This window comes from Coenobita brevimanus, chromosome 93 (genome assembly GCF_032717465.1).
Source record: "Coenobita brevimanus isolate Jiangsu-jjx chromosome 93, ASM3271746v2, whole genome shotgun sequence".
NCBI classification, from domain to species: Eukaryota; Metazoa; Arthropoda; class Malacostraca; order Decapoda; family Coenobitidae; genus Coenobita; species Coenobita brevimanus.
Window position 1 is genome coordinate 40752104 of NC_137046.1, and position 16511 is coordinate 40768614.

General features: G+C 43.8%; 1 protein-coding gene across 1 annotated transcript in view; it reads left to right on the forward strand.

Moving 5' to 3' along the window:
- The window catches only part of LOC145412411 (uncharacterized), a 41382-nt gene that overhangs the window by 6257 nt on the left and 18614 nt on the right, over positions 1-16511 (forward strand). Inside the window, exon 7 of the mRNA XM_080282297.1 lies at positions 711-820. Coding sequence (XP_080138423.1) covers positions 711-820 — 110 coding nt within the window. The remainder of the gene's footprint in view (positions 1-710; positions 821-16511) is intronic.

Sequence of the window (16511 nt, forward strand, 5' to 3'; positions counted from 1 at the left end):
TCATGGTCTAATGCGCAGCTGAAATGTAGTGCCATGGCCGCTGCTCAGCTTATGTAAGCAACAGCGAAACAGAAACAGCAAACTAATAACAGTGTTCCAAATGCATTACCAGGGTGGTGGTGACGAGTGTGAGGGTTTCAATGTGGCGGCCAGTCACACGCACGCAGCGGAGATATCCGCTCCTTACTATAGAGCTCAGTGACCTCTACAGATACTGACACACAGGGTACGGTCTCAGCCTAAAGAGTGTTCCTGGTTAAAAGTCTTGACCCATGCATTAGTACAACGTGAATGATAGTACGATCGCGTATTCCTGTGGTTATGGTCAAAGTACTTTCACACAGGTTGGAGTTTGAAGTATGGTCTTAATCAAAAGTTCAGTCACAGTCAAAAGTGCATTCGCTTTGAATTATGATCAAAGTTAGTATAGCCAGTTGTATGAGAAAATTGGGAATCACGCTGCATCCAAAATAGAAGACTGAGAAAAATATTCCATAAATCATAATACAAAACTGGTGAAGCAAAAATGTGCGTCACAGAAAGCTAAGTACTTATGAAATATAGGCAGTTTAAAAAAAAATGTAACACAACGAAAAAATACTGAAAAAACTAAACCAAAGAAGAGGGAAATACGGCAAAGAGTTAAATGGAAAAATTGCATTAGAAAATACTATTAAAGATTCTGAAAATAAAAGGCTCCACTATTTCAGAGAGCTGGACATCTCTTATGCCGCACTCATTCACCGTGAACTCTGTGGACTGCTCTCTAAGCATACCAGAGATCTTCTTGCCTCAGCCTCGACCCATTGTACTCAACCAGGTATCTCTACCTCATATGTATATATGTATGCCTCATATATATATATATATATATATATATATATATATATATATATATATATATATATATATATATATATATATATATGGATGAATGTTGTGAGAAGTGCATGATCAAGGATTTAGCACCCCTTTTTAATGTGACAACGTTTGGATTGTCTCTGTCGGATACGTTTATGTGAAGCTACAGAATGGTGGTGCGAGGAAGTAAGTATGGCTGTGGCTGAGAAGAGACGTGCATATGAAGTGTGGCTGCAGAGGAAGGATGAGATGTCATATGAAAGGTATAAGGAGAAGAGGAATAGAGCGAGAAGGGCTGTGCGTGATGCTAAAGTGGCAGCAGATGAGAGGTGGGGTAGGCGGCTGACAGAGAATTTTCAGCAGAATAAGAAAATGTTTTGGAAGGAGGTGAAAAGGGTGCGAAAGGGAGAGTCTGGGAAGGAAGAACGAGTAAAATCAGAGGATGGAAGGATGTTAATTGAGATGGATGCAGTAAGGAAGAGATGGGCAGAGTATTTTGAAAGATTGTTAAATGTAGAGGAGGAAAGGGTGGCTGAGATTGTGGCGGATGGAAGGGTGCAAGGTATAAATGTGTTGGGAGAGTTGAATGATTCCTTGATCACGAAGGAGGAAGTGGAGAAGGCAGTAAAGGAGATGAAAACAGGGAAAGCTGCAGGTATGGATGGGTGTGCTGTGGAATGCCTGAAGGGTGGTGGAGTGACTATTGTTGACTGGTTAGTAAGATTGTTGAATGTGTGCTATGAGAAAGGTATGGTGCCAATTGATTGGGCAAGTGCTTGTGTGGTCCCGTTGTATAAAGGCAAGGGTGATAAGTATGAATGTACTAGCTTTAGGGGTATAAGTCTGTTGAGTGTTGTAGGTAAGGTGTATGGTAGAGTGTTAATTATGAGAGTTAGAGAGGGTACAGAGGGAGTGATTAGTGATGAGCAGTGTGGCTTTAGGAGAGGGAGGGGATGCGTTGATCAGGTGTTTGCTGTGAGACAAGTGTGTGAAAAGTATTTAGCGAAAGGCAAGGATGTGTTTTGGGCATTTATGGATTTAGAGAAAGCGTATGATAGAATTGATAGGGAGGCTTTGTGGACTGTTTTAAGATTGTATGGACTTGATGGTAGGTTACTAAAAGGGGTGAAAAGTTTTTATGTAAATAGTAGAGCGTGTGTAAGAGTGGGAAATGCTGTGAGTGATTGGTTTCCCGTGAGAGTGGGGCTGCGACAGGGATGTGTGATGTCGCCTTGGTTGTTTAATATTTACATGGATGGTGTTGTAAGGGAGGTGAATGCAAGAGTTTTAGGTGGTCTGAGTCTGGTAAATGTTGATGGAGGAGAGTGGAATCTGAAGCAGCTGCTGTTTGCAGATGATACTGCACTGGTGACTGATTCAGAGGAGAGATTGAGACAGTTGGTAGAGGAGTTTGGAAGGGTGTGTGAAAGGAGGAAATTGAAAGTAAATGAGAATAAGAGTAAAGTGATGAAGTGTAGGGGGATGAATATAGTTTTGAATGGTGAGTTGCTTGAGGAGGTAGATTGTTTTAAATATCTAGGGTCACATGTTGCTGTGGATGGAAGAATAGATGCAGAAGTGAAGTTTAGAATAAATGAAGTAGGAAAGGTGCTGGGAGGAATGAAAAAAGTGTTTAAATGTCGTTCGCTTAGAATGGATGTAAAGAGAAGGCTGTATGAGGGTGTTGTGGTACCGACTGCGTTATATGGGGCTGAAACATGGAATATGGGTGTAGCAGAGAGGAAAAGTTTGAATGTAATGGAGATGAGATGTCTGAGGAGTATGTGTGGAGTGACGCGTATGGATCGGGTGCGAAATGATGAAGTGCGAAGGAGAACTGGAGTTGTTCGGGAGATGGCTGGCAGAGTTGAGCAGAGGGTGTTGCAATGGTTTGGGCATATGGAGAGAATGGATAATGAGCGATTGGTGAAAAAGATAACTAGATCTGATGTGAGAGGTGTAAGGCTGAGAGGAAGACCACGAATAGGATGGATGGACAGTGTGAAGAGAGCGCTGGATGCGAGAGGGATGTCTGTTGAGCAAGGAAGAGTGGCTGTGCGTGACAGAAATAAATGGAGAGAAATTGTGAATGAATAAGTGATGACGCAGCCCTGAGGGGATATTCTCCCGCATTTGGTCTGATCAGCTAGTCAGGTCAGGTGCGGGTAAGGGGATGGGTCTGTTATGATGTGGCAGGGGTAAACCAGTTCTGCTGTCGGGCCCTGCTGCGGATGTCATTGATTGCATTGCCCAGTTGACCCTTGTGCGGTGTGGTGCGGTGAGGATCTGTCCGTTCTCCCCTTTGGGGCTAAGATGCGAATGAATGTGTTTGAATGGATGAGTAAATGGAGAGTGAGTCATCCTGTCTCGGCTACCTCCCTTTCCTTGGGGGAAGCAGCCTAGGTATATAGATAGATAGATAGACAGATTGTGGTGGAAGTTTCTGGTGTATCAGATAGAGCCGGGATTCCAGTGACGTGAATGATGAGTAAATGGAAGCGTGGACCATTCGAGTGGGCAGACTTGGGCTGCCTGAACGTTGCTATGGTCGTTACCATTCTAAAGTGGCGGTTTGGGTGGGGCACGAACCTCTGTACAGTGTTGCCACGTTTTCCATATCGCGATGCCCCTCTCTCTCTCTCTCTCTCTCACTCGCCACCAGAGGGCCTGTGTAAACAAACATGTGTTCTGCTCTCCTATTATCTCTGGCGTTTTACGTGGATTTCTGCTACCACTGCCTTACAGCTGTTGCAGGGAGCTACACGAAGGTTCAGTCTTTGCACTCGTTTTATTTGAGTTTACCTCGTGTTGGACTTAGCCTGTAATAATTAAGGGAAATTTGACTCACCTGGCCCAGCCCCTCTGGTCAGTTTTCCCGATTTCTGCGCATGCGCAGTAGCCCTGTTATGTCGTCATGGCAACGTCTCGACTCTCTTGACGTCTCTACCCCACCGTGCCCACTTCCTGCTTCTGTAGGAGAGCGTTATGGAGCCTTCAGGCCCTGTCTCTATTGCAGATATTGAGGCTGACCTGGCGCTCAGTGATGATGATATTTCAGATATTGCTGACCAACACTGGCCACAGTTACCAACTCCTGAGCACCGTGATACGCCTGTCACGGGAGCTGAGGGTTCGTCAGTGTTACCAACACCTGCCTCACAACACCCTGGCACCACTAAGCGCCCCATGGTTTATACCTCAGACAGCAACAGTGAACCTTCATCCCCGGCTGCTAAGTCCACCCGACGGAGGGAGTCTAGTGATGCCCTGCAACGTGCACATGATAATGAAGGCTACGTTTCCCACCCTGTGCAGCCCGTAGTTCCCCAACTTGAGGCTATGTCATTAAGCGCCCCTCCTTCTCCAGCGTTTGCTCCTAGGGCTGACTACATTAAGCTGCTGTTCAAGGACAACACATCTGTGGACACCAAGCTTCGCTGGTTATCTGAGGTCAACCGCCACTTTCATCTCGATCGAGACCTGGCTGAGGTTAAAATGGCAGCGATTTCCTCCCGCTTTGTTTATATCTCCCGCCGTCGCTCAGACATTGTTGACAGTGTAATGCGTGGAGATTTTCTGTCTCTTTCCCTCGAAATTCAAGACTCACCAGAACGGCCTCGCAAATTTCCTACATTTCTCCTTACCCGTTACCCTGTCTGCACTGATCCAACACTGGCCAAGGGGCTGCCTGGCATCCACACTGCCCGTCGCTTCTACCAGAACGGCACACCTATTAACCGCCTTGTGATCACCTGGAGCCTTCCTCAGCCACCGCCACCGAGTATTGCCTTCAGCTTCCTCCCTTGCCTGCCTTCCTGTGAGTTTCGCAGGATGAGGGATGAGCAGCCATGGTGTTATAGATGCTGGAACTTTGGTCACATTTCTCGGTACTGTTCAGCACCTGAGCGCTGTGCATTCTGCTCCGAGTCACATGACTCACGGTCTTGCCCCCACCGCACTCCCCCACCGCCTGCTCCTGCCTCTCCCTCAGCCTTGATGCAGCCACTGCCCTCCACTCCCGACACCTCGCTCTGGAAATATCTCTGATGTCACCAACCTGGGGTTAATGTTTGGCATCCTGGCTGCCCACGCCGCTGGGCTACCACCATATCGCCCGCCACACAGGTGGCTGCTCACGCATCGAACTTGCCGCCACCACCAGCTCCACCCCAAAGTGCCATCCCTGATGTTTCAACTTCCACCTCAAGCTCACATCAAGTAAATGAACTCCAGGACGCTGTTGCCGCTCTCAGGACTCGTGTTGCTTCACTCACAGCGCGCTTCGATACAATCGATGAGCACCTAGGTAGTTTGGTAAGCAAACAGGTTGCCTTTGAAGCTACCTTAAATTCCTTGGCTGAAACTCAAAAAGTTGTCATTAATTCCCTTACCAGTCTTACAGAGCAGCTCCAGACCATTGCCTCTCGCCTTGAGACCCTGACTGCCCTCCCTACACAGTCCCCACAACATGGTGCATCACGTGTTGATGCCCGCATCATCACTGCCTCCTCGTCCAGCCGTCGTCATCCTAAAGGTCCTGTTCAATAATCTAGCTAAGCTGCATGTTGTCTCTTGGAATGCCTGTGGTATAACAAATAGGGCCAAACTGACTGCACTCAAGGGTTATGTATTTAGTCACCACCCGGACATCGTTCTCATCCAGGAGGCATTTGTTGGTAATGCTTTGCCCGGGGTGGATGCCCCATCCCTCAGTGGCTACGTGTCTTATGTTCATCAGGTAAGACATGGCCTCATAACCTACATTCACTCCTCCATTCAGCATCGCCTCCTTCCATTTTCTGTGAATGAGAATACCACCTTTCAGCTCTTTGACATTACTGTTGGTGCTGGCACCATACGGCTTTGCAACGTATACGCTGCACCGAACAGGATAGATCCCGCCACTCTTCCAGCTCCCACCATTTGTGGAATGGTTTACATGGGGGATTTCAATGCCCGTCATCCTGCTTTGGGAGATCTTTCTGGCACTGTGAATTGTAATGGGAATCGACTTTTAAAGTACATTCGCCGAAATCAGCTTACACGCTGGGATACTGCTGGTGCTACACATGCTCGAGGTGGTACTCTGGATCATGTACTTACGTGTGGACTTGTACCCTCCCAAGTAAAGTGTGCATCTGTTCCGACACTCTTCTCAGATCACATTGGTCTCAGCATTCATTATTCCCTTCCCTCTGCTCCCTCGCCAGTACACACCCGCACTCGCATTGCAATCCCTCCCAAGTACCGTCCCACATACATCTCATACATGACTAACTTTCTTCCCACATTTAACTTCCACTGTCCTGAACAGTTATACTCCTCACTTGTCAAAGCCACACATGCCTTCTATAACCGATATGTCAGCAAGCCACACATCAGGCATCGTGTTGGTGCCCATAGCTTTACACTGGATAGTAGAATCGTTCAAGCAGAGAGACAGGCAATGGAGGCTGGCCGTGCCTTTATGAGGCAACCAAATCCTGAGACTCTTCACCAGTATCAACTATCAAGAGATGATCTTGTTGCTCTCCAGCTCTGTGTTCAATCTGATTCCTGGCACAGATTCACTGATGGTATTAATCATCAAACAAGCGTGAGTACCATGTGGCACCTCATCAATAAGGTTGTAAGAAAGAAGCCTCCAAGTGTCCTCCACCACAACCCTGTTCAGTACGCACAGGACCTCATCAATGAGTGGTCAGCACAGTCACGAACCGCCACCCTTCCAGTTCATATACGAGATGCTCTCTCCACCCAGGAAAACTATCGTGCACTTCGTCTCGCCGCCGCCTTACTGAGTGTTGATGATGATGATGATGTAGCCATATCTGAGAGCGAGCTGCACCGTGCCCTCACTAGGGGCAGAAATTCAGCTCCTGGTGATGATGGCATCACCCATGCAGTCCTTCGTGTACTCGTAACAGTGCCTGGCAACCCTCTCCTCCGTCTCTACAACCTCGGTTTTAGTCTGGGTTACGTGCCACAAGCCTGGAAGTACGATTGTGCCCATCCCCAAGCCTGGCACCGACAAATTCCAGCCCATCTCCCTCACTTCCTGTTTCTGTAAGGTGTTTGAACGCATTCTTCTCTCACGCCTCATGTCCCGGCTGCATGACAAACTTTCGTCCAGACTTTTCGGCTTCCTGCCCCAACGAGGAACACACCACTGCCTCATGGAGCTCTACACTCGTCTCTCCTCAGATAGTGTTGTGGCCTTCATTGACTTGAAGAGTGCATTCGACGTAGCCAATAGAGACATCATTCTTGATCAGCTTGTTGACTTTGGCATAAAAGGAAACCTTCTTAAATGGATACGTGGCTACCTACGAAACAGAACTTCTCGAGTTTTGTTTAAAGGAGCATTGAGCACTGCCCGAGACTTTGAACTTGGTACTCCACAAGGTGGTGTCCTTAGTCCCTTTTTATTCAATATTCTCATTCATCGCCTTCTGTCCTTACTGCCAGCTGTCGGTGACACCACTATCACTTGCTACGCAGATGATATATGCATTCACTCACGTTCTCCGGACCATTTGCAACGCTTTCTTCACTCCTTTCATGTTTCAGCTTCCTCGTGTGGCCTCATCATCTCCTCGGATAAGAGTAGAATCTTCTCCTCCCGTCCTGCATGGAATCTGCCAGAATTCACTATGGGGAATGATGTCATACCTCTCTGCACGCAGTATCTCTATTTGGGAGCACCAGTGCGGATTACACCTTCCATCCCAGCACGACAGCGGGTGCATCCCGTTGTTCAAGATCTGTTGGTCCGACTGCAGCGGCGCCTGACTCCTTTAAAGTGGCTGACCAATTATTCTACTGGAGTATCTATCCCAGTCGCCAGGACCATATACATTGCATTCCTCCGCTCGGTGGTAGATTATCTTTCCCCAGCATTATGTCAGCTCTCCAGAACAGCTTTAAGACCTCTTGAAATCTTCCAGAATCAAGCAATGAGACTCATCCTGGGCTGCCCTGACCTCACCAGAATTGTCAATATGCAGCACGAGCTCAATCTCCCACCATTCGTTGATAGAATATATTCCAATGTCACCTATTTTAGCATTAAATGTCTGTACTCTCCTCATCTTTCTCCCCACTACTCTCATACTATTAGGACTTCTCTGGATCCAGCGGCGCCTCGACCTCTGCTACGCCAAGGTGGACGCAATCTGGTCAGTACCATAAGTTCCAATATTCAGAGTCTTAATGTTGACATCGTAGAAGAGGACGTGGACAATGGCCTTGCACCCTGGAGGATTCCTGTGCCAGCAGTCTCCTACACTCCAGCCTCTAAGACTGATCTGCCTCAGCTTCAACAACAACGTGCACTGGAAACCATCGCCAGCCTATCATCATCCCTCAGTTTGGCCCACCATCTCTATACTGACGGCTCCCTGCAGAGAGATGGCAGGGCAGGATGTGCTGTTTTCTCCCCCACCTTAGAGCCCCCGCAAGAGGGCTGGTCGGGTCGCCGCCTCCCAAATTCATCAAGTTCTACATATTGTGAACTACATGGACTTCTGGATGCTGTCACTTTGCTTACACAGACTAGGAATAACGGCTTGATCATTTGTGACTCACAGCCAGCTCTCCGGGCCCTCACGTCTCACAAGCCAGCATATCAACGTCTAGTCACACAAATCCTTCGGCTACTAGCCATGGCTGATGCCAGCTCACTAATGGTGCACTTTTTATGGATTCCCTCTCACATCCATCTCCTGGCCAATGACACTGCTGACCGACTTGTGAAGGCTGCTTGCGATCTACATCTGCCAGATGCTGCTACTTCCACTGCATCCCTTCTGTGCTGCAAGAAGATGGTACAGCAGGCTGCCCGCTCCCCCACCCGCCATCGTAGCAATGCTGAGAGGGCCACGAGTGTATCAATACAGCATTATGATCACTTTCTCACTCATCCACACAGGTATCGTCGCAGTGGTCTTATGGTTCGCCGCTGTAATGTGGTATGTGCACGTCTCCGACTGGGCTGGCGACCAGTTTGGCAGGTGGCAGGGCAGGAAGACGCACCTCACTTCACCTCCTGTAGGCTGTGTGACGCACCCAATGCCAACACCCTGGACCATTATTGCCTGCACTGTCCACATGTTGTTAACTTATTACCACAAAGACTCACATTGATTGACACTTGTAAACTGCTGTTAACAGATAATGACTTGCTAGATGTTATTCTTATGTGTCATCCTCACTTTGGTGGATTTTGATTTCATGATGACTACAGTACATAGCGTGTCCTACGTGGCACGAGTCCCATGTACTATCATTGTTAACTAATTGTACTTTATGTCTGCCACCTTCGGGTGTAATAAATTAATCAAAACAAACAAAAAAAATCTCTCTCTCTCTCTCTCCTTGGGGGATGTGCATCACCCTAGGGAATTTTGTTTCTTTTATGTCTTATAAACTTGTGCTTTCTTTTCTTTATTTTGTTTTTTACTATATTATTGTTTTACATATGACGCCAGATGACCTCGGTGTTACGGCGCCTTTTCATTCAATCATTCTCTCCCTCCTTCCTTCCCTCCCTTCATCTTTCCCTCAGTTTGACAATGCACTCAACACTGCCCCTTGCCTGCCTTCTCTCTCTCTCTCTCTCTCTCTCTCTCTCCTTGGGGAGATGTGCGTCACCCTTGGGAATTTTGTTTCTTTTATGAGTGACTTATAAACTTGTGCTTTCATTTCTTTATTTTGTTTTTATTATATCTAATTATGTTTTAAAATATTATTGTTTTACATATGGCGCCAGATGACCTCGTTGTTGTGGCGCCATGATTTGTTTTCATTCAATCACTCTCTCTCTCCTTCCTTCCCTCCCTTCCTCCATCTCTCACTAAGCTGCACTCAACACTGCCCCTGGTCTGCCTTCCCCCCCCCCTCTCTCTCTCTCTCTCTCTCGTCTGTGGTATTTTAGGATACATTTTGGTTATTTTCTTTTACGTTATAATGTACATATTGTAAATTTGACTTTATTTCCACACCACCCAGGAGGTTAAAGTCTTGGCGCTTTTTTTTTAAGAGGTGTCCCCAAACAGGCCTATTCCTCTATCCCTCACAGATGACCAGGTGGGACTGGGTGTGTGTGTGTTGCCGCTCACGAGGGTTTAATGTATATATTTTTTTTTACTAAGAATCTGGTATATTTTTGCTTATAATCCTGCATATTATAATCATAATTGTGACATTATTACCAACCCCAGAAATACGGTAACAGCCAATAAAAGTGACTACTTTTTTTTAAGAACTGTAAAATAATTATGCCACGTTTCTGTATTGCCGTATAAATATTTTACGCATAATCGGTTTACTGTTCTTTCATATATTATAATACACACGTTACCATTATATTCTTATGTGTTTATCTTATTGTGATGCCTATTACATATATCTGAGCCGTTCACATAGCGGGTATGGAACACGTGGCACCACTGTACAGAGGTTCGTGCCCCACCCAAACCGCCACTTAAGATTGGTACCACCATACAGTGTTGCCAGATCTACCGAAATATCATGAGATCTACTGAATTTCTGATGGATCTCAAGAAATACCGAATTATTGCTCTAATCTACTGAATTTTGAAAGGTTCTCCAGAAAATCCACAAAAATTATGCTTCCCGGCAGTTGAAAATCCATAAATGCTAAATATGAGAGAGAGAGAGAGAGAGAGAGAGAGAGAGAGAGAGTGTGGGAGAGGGAGGGAGGGAGGCCCAGGGGAGGGGTGAGGGAGGACTGGATGGCCGGTGTAGCGTTATGATCTGTCCCCCTGTCCGCCCCCTACGGCGCATGCGCGGAAGTTGCCAGAGGCCGCCACAAAAAAGCCATTTGTCCTCTGATCTCTGTAGGGGTAACATGATCGGAGCCTCTCGCCCTTTGTTAACAAACGGCAAATGGTCATTCCGGCTTCTCTTATCATTCGTCTCAAAGCTTTCTCGGGTAGTTTCCGCCCTTAAATTAAATTAGGTTAGGCGGAAAGCGGTAAAAATTCGAATTTCTAAGGTATGAATGAGTTAGGTTGGATAAACATAGTTATAATTAATCATCTGGGGACGAGTTATCTAATCTGTTAGGCGTGAGGATTGCCTTAGCTTTGTATCTTTACAGGAATGAGTCAAGCTCGTACTGTCCCGTGTATTAAACCATTTTTATCATACATATCCTTGAAATTATAAATAGTTTTGGCACACACTACCTCATTCTGTTGTGCATTCCACTGATCAATTGTCCTATTAGGGAAACTGAACTTCCTTACATCTTTATCACCTCTCTTCTTATGCTGTATTGTGCAATGTCCTCTTGCTGATGCTTCACACATATGATATATATTCATTTATGTCTATTTTCTGTTCCCCTGATATGCATTTATATAGCATAATCATGTCTCCTCCTCCTCTCCTGCAGCATTGGTAAATTCAATCTTTCCAGTCTTTCTCAGTAACTTAAATCCCTTAAGCTTGGTACCCATCTTGTAGTGGCACGTTGTACTTTTTCAATCTTATCTGTGTTTTTTGAGATGAGGATTCCAGACTACTGTGATGCATACTCCAGAGTTGGTCTGATGAATGATATTATCTTCCTCAGCATATCTTCATTTATATATGTGAATGCTATTCTCATATTAGCAAGCAATGTATACATGTTTCGTACCTTCTCACTGATGTGATCATCAGGAGATAGTCTGTTACTGATAATTACTCCTAGGTCCTTCTCCTTTTCTGATATGTGTAGGGTTGATCTTCCTAACTTATAATACCAATCTGGTCTTTTCTCACTTTTACCAAATGTTATTACATGACACTTATCCACATTAAATTCCATTTGCCATTTATTGCTCCATTCATGAAGCTTGTTCAATTCCTCTTGCAGCTCTTTCCAAGAATCAATGTTAGTAATTTTCTTTTGAATTTTTGCATCATCTGCAAACATATTTAGAAAGCTTCCTCTCTGCGTTATATATTCACTTTAATACTCACCCAACCCCTTTTAAATGCCATAGAGTCAATAAGTGGCTTTTCCTTTTCCTTTTTTCTTAAAATCTAAATAGATAACTGTCCACCCATCCTTCTCTTTTCTGTAGTGTTTCTCTAACTTTGTCATAATTGCTTAGAAGATTAGTAACACATGATTTTCCCTTCCTAAAACCGAACTGCCTCTCTTTTATCATACCATGTTCTAGATGTTTTACAACACTGGTCAGTGATACTGGTCTGTAGCTGAGTAGTTCTCACTGTGTTAAATTTGACTAGTGTACAGGTATTTGTAGACCTCACAGGTGGTTAAGAGGGATGAGTAAAGGACTCATGAATGGAATGGAATGAAATGGAATGGAATAATTAAAAAAAAAAAAAAAAAAGTGAGCACAAGCCACTCAATGACTAAGTTTCCCCCGGCGGAGGGGGGGAGGGATAGAATACCTCCTCAGTATCCCTGCTTGTCGTAAAAACCGTCTAAAAAGGGCACTTTAATCTTCATCCTTCCTCTTTTCCCCCTCTGCTTCTTGTACTTTATCTGTCCCACCTCTCTGCCTTATATTTTCACTTTAATACCCACCCAACTCCTATTGTAGTGCCATATAGTCATTGAGTGGCTTGGTGCTCACTTTCCTTTTTTTTTTTTTTTTTTTTTTTAATAATCCATTCCATTCAATGACTAAGTTATATGGCACTAACTTGGGTGGGTATTGAAAATATATGGCAGAGAGGTGGAACAGATAAAGTACAAGAAGCAGAGGGGGAAAAGAGGAAGGATTTTTAGTGGGCTTTTACGACAAACAGGGATACTGAGGAAGTATTCTATCCCCCCCCTCCCCGAGGGGAAAAGATTCGTGAGATAACCGTGACTGGGAGCTGGCTTAGTTTCCATTGATAGTACCCCTCTGGGGAGGGGGGACAGAATACTTCCAAAGTATCCCTGCTTGTGGCAAAAGGGGCACTTTAATCTTCATCCTTCCCCTCTTCCCACTCTGCTCCTGTACTTTATCTGTCTTACCTGTCTGCCTTACATTTTCACTTTAATACCCACCAAACCCTCTTCCATTATAGTGCCATGTAGTCATTGTTATAGCTTAGTACTGGCGCTTATTATTCACCTCCTCTTGTACTTCATGTGTCTTATCTCTCAGCCTTATATTTTCACTTTAATAACCACCCAACCCCCTTCCACCTCAGTGCCATATTTTCATTGGCTTGGTGCTAACTTTTGCTTTTTTTTTTTTTTTTTTTTAATTACTGTGTTCAGTGCATTTCTACTGATAGTACAGTATATAAATATATCCTGAGCTACTGGACACGACAAGGTTTATGTTACTGCACATGTGTGCAGATTTAAATAAACGATTGGTATTAAAATATGCCAATCAGTGATGTGTAGTAATGTACCCAATGTGCTGAATAACCTAACTTAGGATTTTTTTTTTTTCCCATAACAACTAGTATCTGAAGTGATCTCAGTAACGTAACTGATAAGGGGTTTTACTTTATCCTTATCCATTGAATCAGTAGCAGTGCTGTAACAGTGTGAACAGGAAACTTCACTAAGCATACCCTACTGGAGTGCATACTGTTTTCATAGTATTTGGAGTTAAAAGTACTTTTCCATAAATGAAATTTAGAGGCTAATTTTTATTTCACATTGACTGAACTTGAACTATACTGGACTAGCCTAACACTCTTATGTGAGATTTCTCAAAACTAAAGGGAGATGTAAGATTTCTCAAACTAAAGGGATTGGATTGGATAAATGGAAAAAAAAGGAAAAGAAAAAGCCACTTATTGACTCTATGGCATTTAAAAGGGGTTGGGTGAGTATTAAAGTGAATATATAACGCAGAGAGGAAGCTTTCTAAATATGTTTGCAGATGATGCAAAAATTCAAAAGAAAATTACTAACATAGATTCTTGCAAAGAGCTGCAAGAGGAATTGAACAAGCTTCATGAATGGAGCAATAAATGGCAAATGGAATTTAATGTGGATAAGTGTCATGTAATAACATTTGGTAAAAGTGAGAAAAGACCAGATTGGTATTATAAGTTAGGAAGATCAACCCTACACATATCAGAAAAGGAGAAGGACCTAGGAGTAATTATCAGTAACAGACTATCTCCTGATGATCACATCAGTGAGAAGGTACGAAACATGTATACATTGCTTGCTAATATGAGAATAGCATTCACATATATAAATGAAGATATGCTGAGGAAGATAATATCATTCATCAGACCAACTCTGGAGTATGCATCACAGTAGTCTGGAATCCTCATCTCAAAAAACACAGATAAGATTGAAAAAGTACAACGTGCCACTACAAGATGGGTACCAAGCTTAAGGGATTTAAGTTACTGAGAAAGACTGGAAAGATTGAATTTACCAATGCTGCAGGAGAGGAGGAGGAGACATGATTATGCTATATAAATGCATATCAGGGGAACAGAAAATAGACATAAATGAATATATATCATATGTGTGAAGCGTCAGCAAGAGGACATTGCACAATACAGCATAAGGAGAGGTGATAAAGATGCAAGGAAGTTCAGTTTCCCTAATAGGACAATTGATCAGTGGAATGCACAACAGAATGAGGTAGTGTGTGCCAAAACTATTTATGATTTCAAGGATATGTATGATAAAAATGGTTTAATACACGGGACAGTACGAGCTTGACTCATTCCTGTAAAGATACAAAGCTAAGGCAATCCTCACGCCTAACAGATTAGATAACTCGTCCCCAGATGATTAATTATAACTATGTTTATCCAACCTAACTCATTCATACCTTAGAAATTCGAATTTTTACCGCTTTCCGCCTAACCTAATTTAATTTAAGGGCGGAAACTACCCGAGAAAGCTTTGAGACGAATGATAAGAGAAGCCGGAATGACCATTTGCCGTTTGTTAACAAAGGGCGAGAGGCTCCGATCATGTTACCCCTACAGAGATCAGAGGACAAATGGCTTTTTTGTGGCGGCCTCTGGCAACTTCCGCGCATGCGCCGTAGGGGGCGGACAGGGGGACAGATCATAACGCTACACCGGTGTTGTGACATTTTCTGTAGTTGTGCCACTGCCGACTGCCACCCGTTCGTATTAAACACGTTGGTGTGTACAGGAAGGTGACAAGACTGAATGCTCGGGGATGAGTTGCAGACAATGAGGAACACACATCCACGAGACCTAATATAATGGCCTAAAGCTCAAAATACTTTGTTGATTTATTTGGATGTTAAGTTTGTAAGGTTTAGTTAGTAATTCTGCCAATATCGAATCCAGCGCTTTTCTATTGCCTTTTATTTGTAAATATAGTGCCTTGACATAACAATATTTGGCAGCCCTGCTTTTCCTAGTCAGTCAGAAATTCGGCACTGCAGTTGGCACTGCCTTAATTTCATTAAATTGATTCCAGAAATATATATCTTAAGTACCAATATAGTGCATATATATACTGGTGTGTGTCTACCGAATTTTTACCTATATCTACTGAATTTTTTGGCAATTTTCTCCTGAAATTTCCTCTGTACCATCTGACAACACTGCCACCATAGTCTTACCCAGCCCTAGGGTGGGAAACGAGGTCCGGTTGATGATGATGATATATATATATATATATATATATATATTTAAGATGAGAGTGAGTGTATATATATATATATATATATATATATATATATATCCATCCATTATCTAGTCCTACATCGCCCCATGAAGAGCATAGGAGCCCGTGGCTAAGCAGTTGGTCCCGACATTTAAGATGAGAGAGTGTGTATATATATATATATATATATATATATATATATATATATATATATATATATATATATATATATATATATATTATGATTTTTTGTGGAAATATAACTATGCATAAAGCAAGTGTTAGATCTGGATTGTTACATGCATAACATACTGAAAGACTAAAACGAGGGTGCCTTCCCGTGAAAAGAAGTGTTTTGGTACGTTTTTAACTGCAGGCAAGCTGTAGCTCACCAATACATGTATTTTGGAAAATGGCGTACTTAAGGGTGACCGCGATGCGATTTTCAGGACGTAACTCGCGAGCCGTAGCCTGAATGCTTTTCTAATCATGAAAAGAAACACCTACGCGCGCGGACGCCTTTGTGTGTGTGTGTGTGTGTGTGTTATGATTGATGAAAAAGAAAGAACAAAATCGATATTTTGCGGTTCGATTTTGCGACTCCTACGAAGGTTAGCAAGACTTTGCGAGTAGTTTTGCATTTGAACAACAAAGGTCTTTCAGTTCATAAGCTTAGAACTGGGTTTTGCGACCTTTCTCGCGCGAATGCCCCATACCCTTTATGACAAGGCGCCAATTTGAACCTGCACCATTCCTATTTATGGAGTGCTACCGCACATTGTGATATCTATCTATCTATCACCTAATTCTTTATTGCCTAGTGAGTATTATGTTGCGACAGGGTTAGGCTACTCATTCCAAACATTAAGGTGAATCTGACCAGTTGCCCTTCCCTGAGCGACATCATGCGAGCATTAAACTTCAGCCGCCTCTTTGGTGCAAAGCTATAGTTACTACATCCAACTCGAGTGCCCTCACCCACTAGACCCAATACATACATACATGGTTAGGTAGAGAGGCTGGTAAGTAGATTGATAAACAAAGT